We start from the raw sequence: 18,663 nt of genomic DNA, 5'->3' as shown, positions 1-18,663 counted from the left end.
CCGGTGGCCGGTCAACAAGCAGGAGGGGAGTTCCAGTGGTGGCGAAAGTGTCAGTAGTGGTGAAAGTGTCAGTGGTGGTGCTGGTGGCAGAAGTGGCAGAGGTGCAGTGGTGGTGGAAATGGCAGCAGCACCCATTGCGAAGTACCCCCTAAGGTCTTCCCAAGTACTCCCAGGGGTACGCATACACCCAGCTGAAAATCCCTGGCCCAGAGACATGGAGATGTTCCCAGCTCTGTCTACCCCATAGCCTAGTAGTTACACTGCTCTGTTGAGAATTAGATGTAGACTGAAATGCTCTCACAGTGAGGAAGGGCCTTGAACCAGATCTCCCATTTTCTGAACAAGCATCTTAATCATGAGGATACTGGGCAAAAGGTTTGGTACTCTTATACTCAACACAATGTTGTTGTTAAACAGTAGTTATCTTTGTTTAAGATTCATAGACATATGAAGAGCTGATGTATTTTCTAGAATGGGAACTCAGCACTGTTACAGCAACTGATCACTGTTACAATTAGATGTCTATTAGTTGTTCTGGATCACACATGAACATGTGTAATAGCTCATGTCTATCTGCCTAGAGACAGAGACTCCCTATAGGGAGTATAGACATCTCAGAGGTTTTATGGCTGTTCACAGGATGGATTTAGATGTAGGCATAGAGTCATTTAGGTGCCTAAATGTTATAAAGTATCACATTAACATTTAGAAGTATAATAGGGTTGGGTATCTATGACATCTTCATAGGGAAGGAGAACAATGAAGCAACTTTGTGGATGTTTACATTGCCACTGGTGTGTTAGGTGTAGTCTGTGACCATCTAATATATCTAGTTTCTCTAAGGCTATGAGGCACATAAGTCCCTAGTATGAATTGCAACAGGAGCATAGAAACAAAACTTGAACACGTTACATATAAAAATGAGACAAAGGAGGCATAAGATGCATGAGACAAAGGGGGCAATAACTAGAAAATATCTGATACCAGATTCACTATGTTTAAACATGGAAGATGTTCCCAGCTCTGCCTATCCCATAGCCTAGTAGTTAAAGGCTGGATACAAGTGAGTAAGTAGGGGCTCAAATGGGACCTTGGCAAAATGTAGAAAAAAATTAGAAAAAAAAATATAACCTTGTCCAGTAGCTGTAAAAATGCATCCAAAGCCTCCATTCTGGCTAAACGCACTTAGACTTGGGTTTACGAGCATGCTCCAAAATGATCCATAATGAACAGCTAGAGGACTGGTTTTACAGGGGATGGTGACCAAAATTCTTCAGCAACGGAGCATGCAGTCCAGAGGGGAAAGGACTCAAAGAAGCAACTTAACTCTAGGAAAAGGCCACAGAGCTACAGGACCTACAGGAAGCTACAGGGTGGCAGAAAAAGGAAATGAGGAGGGGAAAATGCAAAATACATCCCATGGAGAAATACAAATGTAGAAAGTATGGATAATAAACCAGATAAACTGGAAACTGCAGCCTGCGAAAAGAACTACAATCTGATTGGCATCACTGAGACCTAGTGGGACAGCTATAGGACTGGAATGTGAACATCCAAGGTCGCACTTTGTTTTGCAAGTACAGAGTTGGGAAAAAAGGTGGTGGTGTTGCCTTTTATGTCAAAAACACATGCACTTGTTCCTGGATTCAGGAGGAAGAAAATGGCAAAGCATAATGCATTTGGGTGAAGATGAAAGGTGAAAGACATGGCATCGATATAATGGTGGGGATTTATTATAGCCCACCTGATCAGCAGGGACCCAGGTTTTGCATTTCTGAAGAAAAAATATGGAAAATGATAGATTTTTCCCTTTGCCAGAGGAAACAGCAGATGTCTCATTTTGCTGGAGAAACCTGCAGATTTTGCTGACAGAGTTCCAGCTTGCAAGAGGCTGGAAGGGAGAGGGAGGAGAGCAGTCAGGCAGAGGGCGTCATGTGCAGGTACGCATTCATACATGCGTGACTGCCAGGCAGCTTGAAGAGCAGCTCCTGCAGATAAGTGGGGGTGGGGAGGGGAAAGGAGGGAGGAAGTTGAGCAGGGCTGGGATAGGGGCTGCTGCCCAGCCGGGCAATGCATGGGGCTTGGGACCCAGGGCTGCAATGTCGGGCCACAGGACCCCAGCAGGGAGTGGGAGGGACCACAGGTGGTTCATCTGGGGGTGGGAGAGGGGCAGCTCCCCACCTCTGTGCACACTCCTGGGAGGTAGGGGAGACCCATGCTGCCCAGATCTGTGTGTGGGGCAGGGGTGGAGGTGGGGCAAGCTGTCTGCTCTGGGCTTGGGCTATCACCTTGCTGCCCTTTCCTGGGTCTCTTCAGGGTCCCTTCCAGCCCGAATGTCTATGAAATCTATGAATCTATGAAGCTGGCAGAGAAAATCTCAGAGCCCTTGGCAATGACCTTCATGAAGACGTGAGAGATGGGCCAGGTACCAGAGGACTGGAAAAGGGCCAACGCAGTGCCCCTCTTTAAAAAAAGGCAAGAAGGAGAACACTCAGCCTCACTTCATTACCTGGGAAGTTCCTGGAGGATATCCTAAGGCTTTTTTTTTTAAGCATCTGGAAGAGGAAGGGCCAAGTGTAAGCAGCCAGCATGGAATTATGAAACACAAATCATGTCAAATAAACCCAATCTCTTTCTTTAACAAAGTAACTACTTGGGTGGATGAAGGGAATGCCATGAATACTGTTTCTGAACTTCAGCAAGGCTTTTGACAAGGTCCTGCACAATCTAAATAAACTGGAGAAATGTGGGCTGAGTAAAATTACACTAAGGTAGATAGATAACTTGCTAAATAGTCATAAGTAAAGGGTAATTATTAATGGGTCCATGTAAGAATGGCAGAAGGTTTCAAGTAGCATCCCAAAGGAGTCCATCTTGGGCCCGGTGTTGTTCAATGTGTTTTTAAATGATATGGATGCTGGAATAGAAAGTTTCTTGAGCAAATTTGTGGATGACATGAAACTGGGAAGGCTTGTGAACACATCAGAGGATATGAGCACAATTCAGAAGGATCTTGACAGATTGGAAAGTTGATCTAGAACTAACAGGATGAAGTTCAGTATAGACAAATTAAAGGTGCTATACCTCTGGAGAATAATCAAAAACAAATACAAAATGGGGGACACGCAACTGGATAGCAGCTCTATAAAAAGGACTTGGGAATCTTGGCAGATCACAGACTCAATATGAGTCTGCAGTATAATGCAGCTGCACAAAAGGTGCATGCAGTTTTAGGATGTATCAACAGGAGCATTAGGTACAAGACAAGAGAGATGATACTGTAGCTCTACTTAGCATTGTTTCACCCTTATCTGGAGAACTGGGTGCAGTTTTGGGCTCCACATTTTTAAAAGAAAATGTAGAAGTCAGAGAGGGCAAAGAGGTGGGCAATAAAATGGCCAAGGGCTTGGAAGGCAAGTCATACGAGGAGAGGCTGAAGGAGCTAGACATGTTTAGTTAGTGGAAAAGATGCTTAAGAAGATACATGATAGCAGTCTTTAAATACCTGAAGAACTACTATAAAGAAGAGGGAAAGTGCCTGTTCTCTCTTGCGGCAGAGAGGAGGACATGGAACAATGTTTTAAAGTTGCAGCAAGGTAAATTTAGATTGGATATCTGGGAAAACTTTTTAATTGTTAGAATAGACTGCCTAAGGAAACTGTGGACTCTCCATTACTGGAGGTGTTCAAGAAGAGGCTAGGCAGCCACAGGCCAGGGATGATCTAGGTATAGCTATGCCTATGTTCTAACATGGATATTTCCTGTGCTTCTGGGCTTTGCTGTTTGTCCTCATTCCCTGTTTCTGTTATGTGTGTCACCTTGCTCTTAAGCCTCCCTCAGAGTCTGACCTCTGCTTGGAGTCAGACTCATCACCATATTTGGGGTCAGGAAGGAATTTTACCCCATGATCAGATTGGTACAGATTGTGAGGGGCATTGCCTTACTTTGTAGTGGGGTGTGTGGCCCTCTACGCAAGGTCTCTTGAGCGTGTATTGACAACATTTCATAAAAGCAGGACATTGGCTGACATGGTTCCCCTGCTTCACGTGTGGAAGATTATATTTGTGTTGTGTAACGGTTGATGGTAATCTTATGTAGAATTTAGATTATGGATTGTACAGGATGGTTTAAATAGGGATGATCCTGCTTCCGGTAGGGGTTGCATTGATGGCCTCTGCAGGTCCCTTCCAGCCCTACTTTTCTATATTTTTATAACTCTATATGCACTAGGACCCTACTTCTAAGAAACAGTAGTCTCTATCAAATTTGACATTTTCAATGTAATTAAATAGCAGTTATCTGATTCCCCTTTACAAATGAAAATTAGCCAAGGATAAATTTGATTACATTTAGAATTCATAAAAAAATATGGAGCACCAATTCAGCTGTGTAACAGTAGCACAGAGTTCCCAGAGGTACTACCACATTTATGAAGGTGAGGGACATAAACTAAGGAATCAGAGTTATTTTAAAAAAATAGATGATGATGTTCTAGAAGGAGTTCTGATCTTGCCCCCTGTACTGAAGAAACTGGTCCCACTCCAGGGAAGTGAGAAAAATTGCTTTTCCTGGGTGGTGGACATTTTGCTGTGTCATACAGAAACAGCTGTCACCGAAAAAATGAATCAGCTAAGGGTTTCAGGACTCAAGAAGAAACGAGGATCTCTTCTGAAGTAACCCTGAGGGCTTATCTATATGGGAATGGTAATTCAGATTATGAATGGATGTCAATTTAAAAGATAATGGCTATGGACAGGAATTCATTTCTGAAACTCTTACCAGTAGAAAAACAGCTTGGGAGCTGGAGTGTACATAGTTTCCAGTCTCTGGGCTGGAGAGCTACACAGAGCTGCTCCCTGTGCTATTGTCACTTTTAGGAGAACCTATTAATTGACTGTCTGCTCTCTCTCCTGCCAGGGTGTCAACTGGCATTTGGTAGGGGCTGAAAAGCAACAGTTGCCAGACATCCCAGAGAGGGTCCCAGCCCCAGGAGAACATTCCCCTCCTTGCACTGGGATGGGGTCTGCATTCTTCTGTGGTGGGAACCCTCCTGATTTCACTCTTTGCAAACCTCTAGTCCAACCAGGAGGAGTGCAGGGGTGGTGGTGTAGGGGGGTAGGAGAGCATTATGCTGCATGGCATGGCAACATGCCTCAAACTGCTCCAGGTTGCCCCAGAGTAGCCTTGGAGGAAGGGAGGGAGGGAGAGCAAAGGACCATGGGATATCAAGTGTCCTCCACACCCAAGAAAAGAGTAGGTTGGAGTTAGATGGGGAGGAGGGAGAGCTTCCTGGTAAGTATCCAATATAATGTCTTGCAGAAGAGCCAGTTCTTATTCTGAAAGAGCTTAATCTACTTTGTGAGTTCACTAATTCAGAGACAGTTAAATCAGAAATAGTTATCCCAGAGAGTCACTCTGGAATACCTCAAAAACCTTTACTTCACATTTAATTTCCGTTTCAAATGAGAAGACTAACTTTTTTTGAAGAAAATAATGTGACACCACACTTTCACTCCAGGGTCATTTAACCAACATAAATCCTGAAGGGATGTACTAATAATTATGGACTCCTGCTTTCTGCAGAAGAAAAAGTGAATCAGAACTTTTTTTGCTGTAAACTCCCCTATCCACCCCCAAGCTGGTAATTCAGGGTCAAGCTCTTGTATCAATATTAAGTAAAATCCAGCTAGAATAATCAGGATGTTTGGCTGCTCAATACAACTGCATTTTCTAACACTGGGCAGTTAAGGACTGGAGAGGGTAGATCATGTTATGTTCCCTGCATGTTGGCAAGGAAGAACACTGTACTAGACACACATCTACAGGGTGTTTCCATCCTTGTAATAGAGCCCCAGCCACATTTATGAATACGAAGAAGTGACTGGCAGCTTTGTACACGAGCATCTGCAAGTGTACTCTGTATTAGGAGAAGAAAGAACACAATTACTGATCTGCAATTAGCTTTTGCAAAAATACAGAAATTCAAAGGAAGACCTAACAAAGAATCTCCAAGAGAGGGAGCAGTAAATCTAAAAGATATGAAAACTCTGCCATATCTACAAAGCTTCTAGAAAGTCTCAGACTTAAATCTGAAGCACAATTCATACTTTTTTGTCTACATAAAGACACTAGGTAGCATTTTTAACAAGAGATTAAGTGGTTTACATGCCTAAACCCCAATGAAAATCCACAGGATTTAGGTTACAAAATTACTTCACTTCTATAAAATATTTACCCAATACATCCTTTGAAGGAATTATGTACATAGGACTGGGAAGGTAATACAATATTTTCACTTAGTAACAAAATATTGCGTCTCTCCTTCACCATCCCTCCCAAACCCTTTCCTATTTTCCACTGTCACCTCTCACTTCTCATTATTCCCACATAAAAATGTCAGGGCTACCGCTGACTGGTGGTTTTATTTCCATCTGTATTTCCCATCTTGCTAAAACGGCATTTATCATAGCCTAAATGTATCTACATTTTTCTTGCTTTTAATAATGAAAACGTTCTGGTTCAAATACTCAGAATGTCATACCTTTACTTCCAAAATGCTATATAGGTTTATCTTCCAAAACCCCACTTAAAGCACTTAAATCACTGGTTTCAAACTATGCACCTTGTTATCTGTACCCTGGATATCTATTCAACTATTTAATCTGCCTTCATTCCACTGTCTTCCTCTCCATCTCTGCAGTTACTTCAAAATTAACCCACTTTCATTTAAAAGATTTAAAACTCTTAAGGGGCGTCTCATATTACCAGCCATCCTATATGCTCCCTTTATTCCTCTCACAGTTTTTCCATTGCTTTACTTCTTCATGCCTTTTCTTATTGAGTGCACAGAGACAGAACTCTTTAAATTCACTTTGTCTTTCTGGTCACGCTGTTTTAAACCTTATCTCAAAACCTATTTCTTTTCTTCCTATTAATGATATTTCTAACAATCTCTTACAGTCTTTCCTTTTTTCACTCATGATATTTGGTGGTTCATTGTTTTATTTTTGCGAGTGATTGTTGAATTTTATTGCTGTCTTTCTCTTATATTCTTTGCTTGACAGTTTTTACAGCCAGTGGCACACAGGGGAACAATATGACTAGCACATTGTCTGCCTGCCTTTGACTCTGAAACCTCAGTAAGCAGGTCTCAGTTACAGCTAGCCTGAACTCATGCTTCTGGACTAGTAGAAAGGCATATTAACCATGTTGCCACCACTTCTTGGTACATTAAAAATATACAGTGTAACATAATGTAAAGTTATTTGCTCAAAAAATAATCTAAGAAAAAACATTAGCATTTAACAGCTATTCTGTACCTTATAGAATGATCTGGTGTCCTCATCCTCTAAACCCTATGCATATTGCTAACATTTATTGGTACCCTAACCAACCATTTTCTGACATCAAAACTAAACCATAACTTTGCTCACAGAACAGTTCTGTGTAACCCTATGCTTACACATGTGTATAAAACACAGAGTACATTGTTGGTTCTCTAAATCAGTGTGCCAGCTACTATGCAAAACTAGAGTGCTGGAGAGTGTCCTGTTCATCTGCAAGCAGCGTACTACAGACTGGACATTGCAGGGGAAGGTACCACTGGTGCTGCTTGACCTCTGCATATTCAGTGTCAGAGCTGTTGAGGTAACTACTTTCATGAGCACCTATAGGGATTTACTTCCATTTTGTTATAAACAAGCGATTTTACCAACATAAAAGACAAGCTATTTCTTTTAGACAATACTTGCAAGGCAAAATTCCAAAAGCTGAGTAAATAAAGTAGCCTGCTTAAATGCTCACACTGATGTCTCAAAAGGAATAAGTATGAAGAGAACATTTTCATTTTGATTACATAATGGGATGTGATAATAATGAATTCTGCTGAGGGATCATGATGAAAAGACACTAAGCATTACTATTAATTTTTAAAAAAATAATCAGCATTTTTCAAGGTGAATTATGCTGTGGAGCTCAAAAAGATAATTTATAATTTCCTAGGTCATAATAATTGTGCAACAACTATTTTTACCATTGAAATGCAATGTTGTTGATTTTACCTTATAGCAACGGAAAACAAATTAGGGCTCATTCTTGCTTCCATTTATGTCAATAGAAGATCTGTTTTAAAGAGCAAATACTTTATTTTCTGGGAACAGTAAGACAAATTCTGTTTTTGAACACCTCCAAGTTACAGCTCGTTGCCCTGTTCTTTACACTGTCCAGATTTGAACAGCAATATAAAATGCAAATTACATGGTCTTAGATCACATCCTACATCCCAAATAGCATGAAGCACAGAAGTCTGCAATATTTTTAGCTTTAAACTTGTTGGAAATGTTCACCCTTACCTGTCCACCATAATAGAACTCTTCAGAGTCATTATCTCCTTCAGAATCTTCTTCAACTGTACTATTGTGTCTTGACTCCTTATTTTAAAAAAACAAACAGAAAATAATAGCAGAATGATTTTTTTTCTTTCTTTCTCTCTCAGACAAATGCCTCACACAGTTCTTTGAAAGAGATTTCAAACAATGTTTTTGGAAATGATATTATAGGTTTGATTTGACAACCACCAAGTCAATAGCAAAATTCCCATTAATTGGGTATGGAAAATAGTTGCATATCTTTGCTAGATGTTATCCTGTGGAGTTCTGGGTGGAGGCAGAATATATATTACATTAAGACTGTTTAGATTAGATAAAATAGATTGATCCTTATAAACCAAGCTGTAACACTCAGGGAAACAGGAATCTGGCAGCTGAATAAAGCTATCAGAATCAAGTCCTGTATGATCAGACTGAATTTAAATTGCTTTATTCATTCACAACAAAGGTTCTACAATTCATTAATTTTGAGTCTTAGCTAATGGTCTTACAGGACACAAACTTACTGTATTCTGGAAAATCAATTATAAGATTCTCTGTTTATGCATCCGTAGCAACAAACAACATTAAAAGCCTTATATGGTAGACTCAAGACCAGGGAAGTCTTGAGTTCCTAGCTCAGATCATTTTTCATACAGGACTCCCTGTCACATCTGCTAATAACCTCCATTCTGATAAAAGTGGTTAGACTTCACCAGACAAGATCAAACATAATTTTCTCAGTAGGTCTAGGGCTCTTCTAGTTAGGTATGGATACTAGATTCTGACCCTAAGTAATTTACTTAGTAGCTTATTTTACTATTAGAAACTGCATTTAAGTCAGTGGAACTAATTATGGAAGAACATGCTAATTAGGGCTATGCGAAGCTTTGGTCCCTGATTCGATTCGGTGGAGATTTGGCCCAATTTGGTGGCCAAATCTCTGAATCCAAATTGAATCAGAGGACCCTTTAATCTCTCTGAATCAAATCGGAACCATTCAAATCGATCTGGAAAGATTCGACAATTTGAATATAGACACAACTTTAAATGTTTTTTCTACATACCTCAAGGTGCCAGGAGGCTTGTGAGTGCTGAGATGGTGGGGCAGATGGAGTGTCCCACAGGATCGCGGGGGGTCCCCAACACAATTGGTAGCAGACCCAGAAGTGGACCACAAGCACTTCCAGTCTACTTCCGGGTCCACCAGGGAGTGTACAGGCCCCCCCAAGTCCCCTGTTACCCAAATCCAAATCAAATATGGCCCATTTCACATATCCCTAATGCTAATCAGCTGAAAGAAGATATCACAATCTAGTCCTAAAAACTGAGTGTTTTCTTAATATCAAACAATTGTTTAAAGACAGACTTCATACTTCTTTTCCCATAATCCACTTGTGATTCATTGCCTCAATGTTACCGAGAAACTACCATAAATTAGTACATGATAAAGCCATAAAAACACATTTGTCTTGTTTAATAGATAATTTTGTTCTATATTATGTACTATATATACATATCATGTACAGACTTTTCTTAGTGGAACAGAAATCATCTGTATGAATCAATAAGGAGAATATTCCTCTCAACCTCATAGATTCATAAAAAATCAGATATTCTATCAGTTCTTTATAGCATGAGATTTTAATCCTTTTTCTTGCCTTACTTTGGGTTCTGTATTCATGCAGTATATTGTGCATGTGTAAAGAGAATGAAAATCGTATTTTTAGTCATTTTCACAACATTTTTTATGATGGCATAAAAATCATTTTTTGCTGTTACTTTATTGGAAAAAATACTTCAGTGTGCTTTATTTAATAACAACCCAGCTCAAGGAAAAACATGCTGCAAAATAGAAGCCAAATGAAGATGGAAACATCCCAGTGCAAAAAACCCCCTAAATCTTTAAAAGAGTGCAAACCGTCCTATAAGATATAATCACATGATAAAATAAAATGTACGATTGTCTGACAAACAGAAATGGTCAATCTTAAAGATTTTTATTAAAAGAAGACTTTTCCTTGGAGCCCACTTTATCTAGAAGAGTTTAGCATCTGCACCATGAAAATTCAAACATACCGCATGCACCTACGTGAGATGCTTTACTGTAGAATTGACTAATTAACTCCACAGAAAAGTGTCACCATCTACATGTGCACGCCTATTAGACTGGAGTAAACTAATGAACTCTTCCACAGGATAGTACTGCCCAACACAAGTACTATCCTATGGCAGAGTTATTTACTCTGCAACAATGCACATATAGATGGTGAGCAAGGCTGGCAACAGCTCTGCTGGGAAGCTATGCACTGGCTGGGGCCAAGACCACTTAGTGGGTGTGGGTGGGAGGGGGGTGCGGGCTGCCTCGGGTGGGAGCAAGTGAGGCTCATCTCCGCCCCCATGTGGAGTGCTGGGGGTCAGACCAAATCAATTGGCGAGCACCTGTCCACAGGCTGCATCTAATTAGTTAGTGGGCCTCATCCAGCCCACAGGCCATATTTTTCGCACCCCTGATATATGTTCTGGAGACAGTCCAATGCTGTTTACTAGCTGGATTAAAAACATTTTCCCAGGTTTAATAGTCTCTATGCAAAACTACAGGAATGATTTTGATGTCCACAGCAAACTGCAAATTTGGTTATGCTCTGTAGTCTGTTAATCTCCCTGCTGAGGAAAATATTGCTCACCTCTCCATTCTCCCTCTGTAATTTTGATTTTATAGATAAGCAGCAATTGACATCACTGGTTTTCTTTAATTCTAAAAAAAGAAATAAAAGAGAAAAATAGTTAATAACTGTGAAAAGTCTAAAATCATGTTGTCAATGTAATTTAAAAAGCAGAACTGAATTATCTACATTGAGGAGTAGGAGGAGACTAGAAATGCAGCATCACCTACAAGTCCTGACTCAGGACTAGGACTCCATTGTTCTAGGCACTTCAGAAACACAAAACAAAAAGAGAGGATAAGCAGCTTTTGAAAAGTGACAAAAGGTTTGCAATCTAGTATTATAAAAATAAGAAATCACCACACCTCAGGTTCTAGAATATAAAATAAGTTCAATTTGTCCAACAGCTAGTTTGTCAGAGCCTTGTTTTTCTTACATTTTCTTAATCTGTAAACTAGAGTTAGGGTAACACATCAAATTTCTAAATCAGAATGTTTCAAGGCATCTCTCTGAAATAGGCAAGAATAAACCTTGCCCAGCAGACTATTTCTGGTATCTTTAGGAAGCCTAGTTGCTAAAAAATCTAAGACATCTCTACCAAGCAGTTACAAACTGATTTTTCAAAAGTTTGTAAACCTGGAAAGATGTGGACAGATTTTCATGGGGATAGCGAGACACATTGTTGAAACCTAGACCACCCCCTCCCCCACTGCCTAAAATGTAAAATATTGTTCTAAAGCAAGAAAAAAAGCTTATAAATGAAAAGGGAACCAGAATTTTTGCCACTGTCATAACTTTTTCCCCTCTATTCTGATCCTCAGAAACCACTGAATCATTTTGGCTCTCATTTTCCATTAAAAAAACTTCTGAGGTGGAGATCTTGCATGAAAAATGTCAACTTTAACAATTAAACTTCAGCAAAGTTGTAAGCAACTGAATATTAATTCTTATAATGGGAAGTGCTAAACACCTTAATAATAAACAAGTGCATAGCACAGTATTAAAAAAGAATAGCTTCAGCACATAGTGCAAGCCATTCAAAGAATGAGAACACATTATAAAAACAGGACTGCATTGATCACCAAAAGAAATATTTTAATTGCTTCTATTCCGAAATGCATGAGAATACCCAACAATAAATTTGTGAGAAAATAACTATGCAGCTATGTGTATTGACATATCACATTTTATGTATGGGTCACATCTTGCATGCCTGCACAAAACATTAACTTAACAAAGCACTCATGACTCTTAATGTTACCTGCTGCAATTCTCTGGAAAATTATTGGGATTGGCTCTGTGGTAACTAACACATCTTCATCGTTGTCGGAACTGGACACATATGTGTTATCTACAAAAGGAAAATATACTTTTGAAGACCAAACTCATTAACACCATCCAAGTATGTTTCCAGACCACACACCTAGCATGCTTCCATCATAACAGAGGAACCACTCCATAGGCAAGAAAAAAAATCACAGTCCATAACTTTTCAATACATAATTCCTCTGCTAAGATTGTTTACCAGGAAGCCAATTATAGAAGGCCTGAAGAGCCACTGTTCACATCCAGTTTCACAAAATCATGATCTAAATAGCATATGCCCTGAATGAGTTAAACAAAAAAACACTGAAGCAGAACACTCCTAACAATCTCTCAGGTGGATCTGATTCTGACCTTTTCTATGCTGTCGACTTGGCCATGGATTGTGTTTTAGGCCTGACTAGCATTCAGACCTGGCTTTGTGTTCAGATTGAAGGCTGATTCAGAACTGGCCTTGAATGTATAAAAATCATATAAGAAGTTCTCATGTGACACTGGGTGATCATATATACACAAAACCAAAAATTATAGAAAAATGTTTGTCTGATATAGATTACAGAAAGCCTCTCTCATCCTAAAACCTGTAGATTTGAGTTTTAATCAGAGATTTTAAATCCACTCTCCAAAAACATGGAGTACGAGGAAGGGGTTGAACTGTAGGTCCCTTGAGCCCATCTGTAGTGATGAGTAAGAAGGTGCAGGGTATTCTTTGTGAGAAGGATCTCTGCTGGAAAAAATTGCCACTGAAACATTAACCAGCCACTGAACACGTTTTGTTTTCTATTGAATTAGTTAGTTTTATGGGTTGAAAATAATACATTTGGTTAAAAAAAGAGTCAAAACAAGGACTCAGTAATGCTGATCATCCTGGTCCCAATCCAGAAAAGCACTTAAACAAGTATTTGTGCTCATTGAACCCCTTTGACTTTAGTGTGACTATCTAACTGCTTCTAGTTGAAGGATAAGATCATATAATTTTATTATTACTACTATTAATATGATTTAAAATCTATATTGCAGCAGGACCCAGAGCCCCGAACAAAGATCAAGACCCAATGCTGCTTAAGCACTTTACAGATATATTGTGACATGGACCCTACCCTAATGAACTTACTATCAAAGATCAGACCATGACCTCATATGGCAGTTACCACATATCCCTCTCCTGAAGCTACATCAGCTGATCTTTAGCTACAATGCCCCCCACCTCCCTTGTGGATAAGAAGCTACATTGCCACGTGCGTATGAAAAGGATGTGACTCCCTAGTTCACAAAAGGAAGTCATGTAGCTATGTTCATTCTCATTCATATAGAGACCAACAGAGCCACATGCTACCGCACACCATTGCCTGCTATTACTGCTACACTGTCCTCACCAAGGCCTTGCTTGGATAATGTGCAAATAGGTCAATAAAGGTCAGCATCAAATTAATATCTGCGAACTAATGTACCTCACTCTTGAATACCATAGCCCAGACAATACACAGCATGCACAGGAATTGTTTCAGCTGTTCAGCCAGTTCAGTTTGTGGTGGGTACAGCTTCCCACGTATTGCCACCCTGTATTGTATGCTCTGCCTCGGAAAATACATTTGAATGACTGTGCCCCTTTGACAGGGAACTGTGCATCTATTTGTGTGTTGCACCAGCCTTTCTCATTGGTATGACATGAAACATTCACAGTGTTGGGTGTACATCTGCATGATTATTTCTGGGTATGTAGCACATGCAAGCTTCCTTCTGATATGTGCGTACACAGCTTCTCCACTATGTACTCTAACAAGTTTGCATAAGTCACAATTTGGGTCTAAATATGCCAAGTATGTAAGGATGGGAGAAAGCAAATCTATGCACTTGTACTTAAATTAATATAGTGTAGCATATAGCAGGAAATATAAGCATCTGTACTGCATAGCATGCTAAACTACCTACAGCATATAAAATGACTAACATCTACATATACCAAAGTAAAAGGATACTCCATTACATCTTTTATAGATTTTTAATTATAATCTTTTTCACAGCACATTGTTTGTCATTCTCTTTGGGAAACCTGAAAATACATTTTGCACTGCCAATTTTTTCCCCTAATGGCAACTCTTGATTTTTTTTCTACTAGTAAATCTAATGGAACTTGAAACTTAAATTTCTCTCTCTCTCTCTCTGGTTTACTTTCTTGGCCCTGATCCTGCAATGAGACCTGTGCAGAATATTCAATATGATGCCTGGGTGCACGGACCCATTCACTGCAACATCAGGATCCTCAAGCCTCAGGACATTATTATAGCTGGTAATGATACCAACTGATTTTTTAGAACAGAAGGATGTTTTCATTAACACAATATGTGAGAAATCCACACATCATTGGCACAACAGACAACAATACCTCATCAGATAACATCAACCAGCATGCATCACTACGGACATTTATTCATTTATTCAGTATATAGTAATGTCTCTCACAAGGCTCAGGAAGTTCGACTATATTGATTCCTATTAATCAATAGGAATCAATATAGTTTTGCTTACTCATTGATGTTATACACCATAACAGCTCCTTTGGAACATAATTCTTTTTATAATGTGTCAATATGATGAAGAAAACATTTCAAAGAGATTTGCTGGAGCCATTATTGCATTTTCTAAAAATATTAGTGATGCTTCCATAATTTCAGCAATGTGTAAACAACAGTGAGGCATTATTCTCTCAACACCATTGCTATTTATGTTCCTCAGCGTGGTATATAAGAACAGTTTTAGCTTTTACTTTGTATCTGAAAATTTACAATAGTTTCCATTATTAAAAATTCTTGCATCTCATTTTGATTTTAGTATAAATGATTAACAATCAACTTTTTTAAAAAACCTCTCAGAAGTTTGTGAAACAATTTGTCCATATTAAGGTGATATCAACACTAATACCAATGCCATATTGGTGATGAGATACACATAAAGTAATGCATGAAGCTAATATCTCCATGATATCTCTGATGTTTTTGTGTGTACATAATATAGGCAGAGAGGGATAGTTGCATATTTTAGTCTGAAGTGAAGAAAAAAGCAAGCAAGATTTGCACTTTTACAGACTAAATCAGAGATGTATAGCGTAAGCTTTCATAGGCAAAGGGCTTACTTCATCAGATGCTGAGAAGGGGCTGAAGGAATAAGAGCTGCTAAATACAAAGGGTAGGGAAGGGAGGAGGAAAAATGAGATGAAATGCTGAAACAGGCAAGGTGGGTAGGGGAGAGGAAAACAAACAAGTTAACCCAGTGAGGGACACAGGGTTTATGGAAGGTAATCCAGGTAATGGGGTAAGAATCTGAAGCACACTTCAAGGTCTGTCATAAATATAACGGCATATTGAGAAATTCTGTGCCAGCCACTCTCAATTCATCTACATCTCTACCAACATCATATATATTACCGCTTGTTTACAATGCCTCTTTGCTGACTACTCTGGACAAAGAGGGCAACCCCCACGTGTAAAAATGAATAAACACTGATCTGACCTCAGTTCCACACAAGCCCGTGGTAGAGCATTTTAACCTCTGTGGACAGTCCCCTGATGACCTCACAGTACCTGTTCTTGGACAACAAAACTTCAGAATGAACTTGACCAGGAAACCGGGGAACAAGAAATCATCCCTAGACTGGACTGCATTAAATTCAGTCTAAACCAGAGGTGTCAAGCTCATCCAGCTTAGGGGGCAGTCTGTGGGCTGTATCGAGCCCACAGACCAGCCTGCATTCTGCACCAGCACTGATGATGCATACAGTGCGTGCCCTCAACCAGCCCCCTGAGCTGCATGCAATGCGAATACCAGCTCCTGTTCCAGGCACTCCATGCTGCACATGCCAGCCCTAGCCCTGGCCCCATATACGGCGCATGGCACACTGTGCCGGTCCAGGGTACATGCTGCATAAGGCACCTGGACCAGTTAGGGCATACACTGCATGTGACACCTGCACTAGACCAACCAAAGAGAACTTGGTGCAGTGTGCAGGTCTGTCTGTGTACTTGACCCAGACCAGCCCCGCATCCAGTGTGCAGAGCTGGTCTGGCATGGACACAATGTGAAGCACATGTCCTGAACCAGCCCTGCGCACTGCACACAGTATGCTTTGGCTCCAGGTTCATGAAACATGAGTCAATTGGGGTCAGTCTGGGGCACATTCTACAAGTGGCACGTGTCAGTCCAGTCCTGCATGCTGGATCCAGCACATGGGGACTGTCTATGGACCTGATCTGGAGTAGCCTTAGATCCAGTGTACAGGGCTGGTCTGGCATGCTAATCCAGCCCCTGTGCCAGCACACCAATCCAGCCCCTGTGCCATGTGACCCCACATCAGATCGGCTCCACAGGTCGCATGCAGCATGTGGGACTGGGGCTGGGGCCGGCACATGCACTGTGCAGGGCCGATCTAAGACCTACAGGCATTACAGCAGGCTGAATAATAGGGCTCTGCAGGCCGGATCTTTAACACCCCTGGTCTAAACCAGGATGGTGGATTCTCACTCTATTACTAGATTACCTTTCATAAACTCTCTGTCCTTCAGTAAATTAACTGCTTTTTTTTGTTTCTCTTCTACTCACCTTGTCTTTCCAGCAGTGCCTTTCTTTCCCTTCCCCACCTGACCCTTTGTATTAACAGGTCTGTTTCTGCAATTCCTTCACAGCATCTGATGAAGTAAGCCCTTTGCCTATGAAAGCTTGTGACACATTTCTGATTTAGTTAGTCTGTAAAGGTGCCTTTTGCATAACACATGTCATATATGTGACACGACATGAGTGCTTTAGAGCAATTTACCCTGGATTTTACTCTGTAGTAAATGTATGCTGTAGGAAGGAGCAGACACACAAAAATAGCTGTCTCAAACTGGCTGCCTGAAGCAGTTGCTAATACAGTGCTTCATCACTAGGTGGCAGGGAGCCAGTTTGTATTGAGCAAAAATCTACCCACAGGATTAACTAACAAGGGGGATGACGATCTGATCTGTATACTGGCTTAATTTAAAATGTCACATTCTTAAAGATGTGGAGTGTTTTTTACCAGTTTATGGCCATTTGTCATTGCTTTTCCTATAAAGCAAAGCCAATTTACTCTGTAGCAAATGTGTCATGTTTGTGTCCTATATTTACAAATTTACCTGAAGTTTTCTCTTTAGTCAAGTTAACAACCAAAATCCTAGAGTAACTTGACCTGTTCAGCATTCATGGTCTATTAAATATAAGAGCAGTTTGCATGGTGACTATATTTTTCTGATATTCCTCTTACGTATTTCCAAAAAAAATATGCATAACCACTTTTTAGTCTCTATTCACCTCCTCCACACCTGAACCATAGAATATGGAAGTGTGATACACCTGCCAGCTAAAGAACTTAAACCCTGATTTTCAAGGACTTATTCACCCGAGTAATTGTATGCTGTCCCTAAAGGAACACTTGATCTGGTAGTAGTACCCAAAAGATCATTCTCCACCTGGAGATTGTCCAAGCACTCTACTATTGTGTTCAATGTCCAACACAACTCAACATGACCATGACCCTAACCCCCACCATCTCTCCAACATATACCACCACCTTTCTGATAGGTAGTGCAGGGGATTGAACAAAGAAAGCAATACAATCTAGTCAGGTAAACTACAACTAGGGAGTAGCAAACACTCCTCTCTTCCCAATTAAGGACCAGAAAACAAGGTCCAATAAATTAAAATATTTTTTTAGGGATAAGAATTATAGAGTAGTAGCAAGAATATAATGAGATTTCTGTGAACTGTGAGAGAAGTCATTACCAATGGGAAAAAATCCATCGTGACTGATGTAGTTCATAACATACTGAGTATTGCAAATCAGCTTGTTTCCAAGATGTATGGTATGGACAGGCATAAACAATTAAATTTGAATCAGTAAATAGTCACAGATTTTAGTCCTCAATTCCAAAGTAGTAATATTATAAAATGTTAATAACCTAATGATTTAAAATTGGGAGGGGAAGGGAAGGTTTTATGATAAAGAATATATGTTGAGTTTTATATCTTAGTTCGTTAATCTGTAAAAGTGCATGTCTACCCTGCTTTCTGACTGACTCCAGACTAGCACAACTAACTAACTCTCTCTGCTAAAGAATATTCAATCAGCTTTAGAACCAACCTGGTTCAAAATCACCCAGAGCTATTGTCCTTCAAGACATGCTGCAAATTGCATCTATTACTTGGATTTCTGCTGAAGAAGGAATAGGGGCTGACACTAAGTGGGGAGGAAGGGAGATGAGGAATTTATCAGGAAGTGAAATTTGTCATTTAGG

The 18,663-nt window shown here is 40.1% G+C and overlaps 1 protein-coding gene across 1 annotated transcript in view; it reads right to left on the bottom strand.

The window, feature by feature from the left end:
- Positions 1-18,663, bottom strand: part of PARP8 (poly(ADP-ribose) polymerase family member 8) — a 203,211-nt gene that overhangs the window by 75,227 nt on the left and 109,321 nt on the right. The window contains exons 4-6 of the mRNA XM_019532038.1: positions 12,294-12,383; positions 11,054-11,124; positions 8,352-8,429 (exon numbers count right to left, since the gene is read on the bottom strand). Coding sequence (XP_019387583.1) covers positions 8,352-8,429; positions 11,054-11,124; positions 12,294-12,383 — 239 coding nt within the window. The remainder of the gene's footprint in view (positions 1-8,351; positions 8,430-11,053; positions 11,125-12,293; positions 12,384-18,663) is intronic.

This window comes from Crocodylus porosus, unplaced genomic scaffold (assembly GCF_001723895.1).
Source record: "Crocodylus porosus isolate Cpor-Errol unplaced genomic scaffold, CroPor_comp1, whole genome shotgun sequence".
Lineage (NCBI taxonomy): Eukaryota > Metazoa > Chordata > Crocodylia > Crocodylidae > Crocodylus > Crocodylus porosus.
This window is presented reverse-complemented; position numbering and strand designations above follow the sequence as displayed.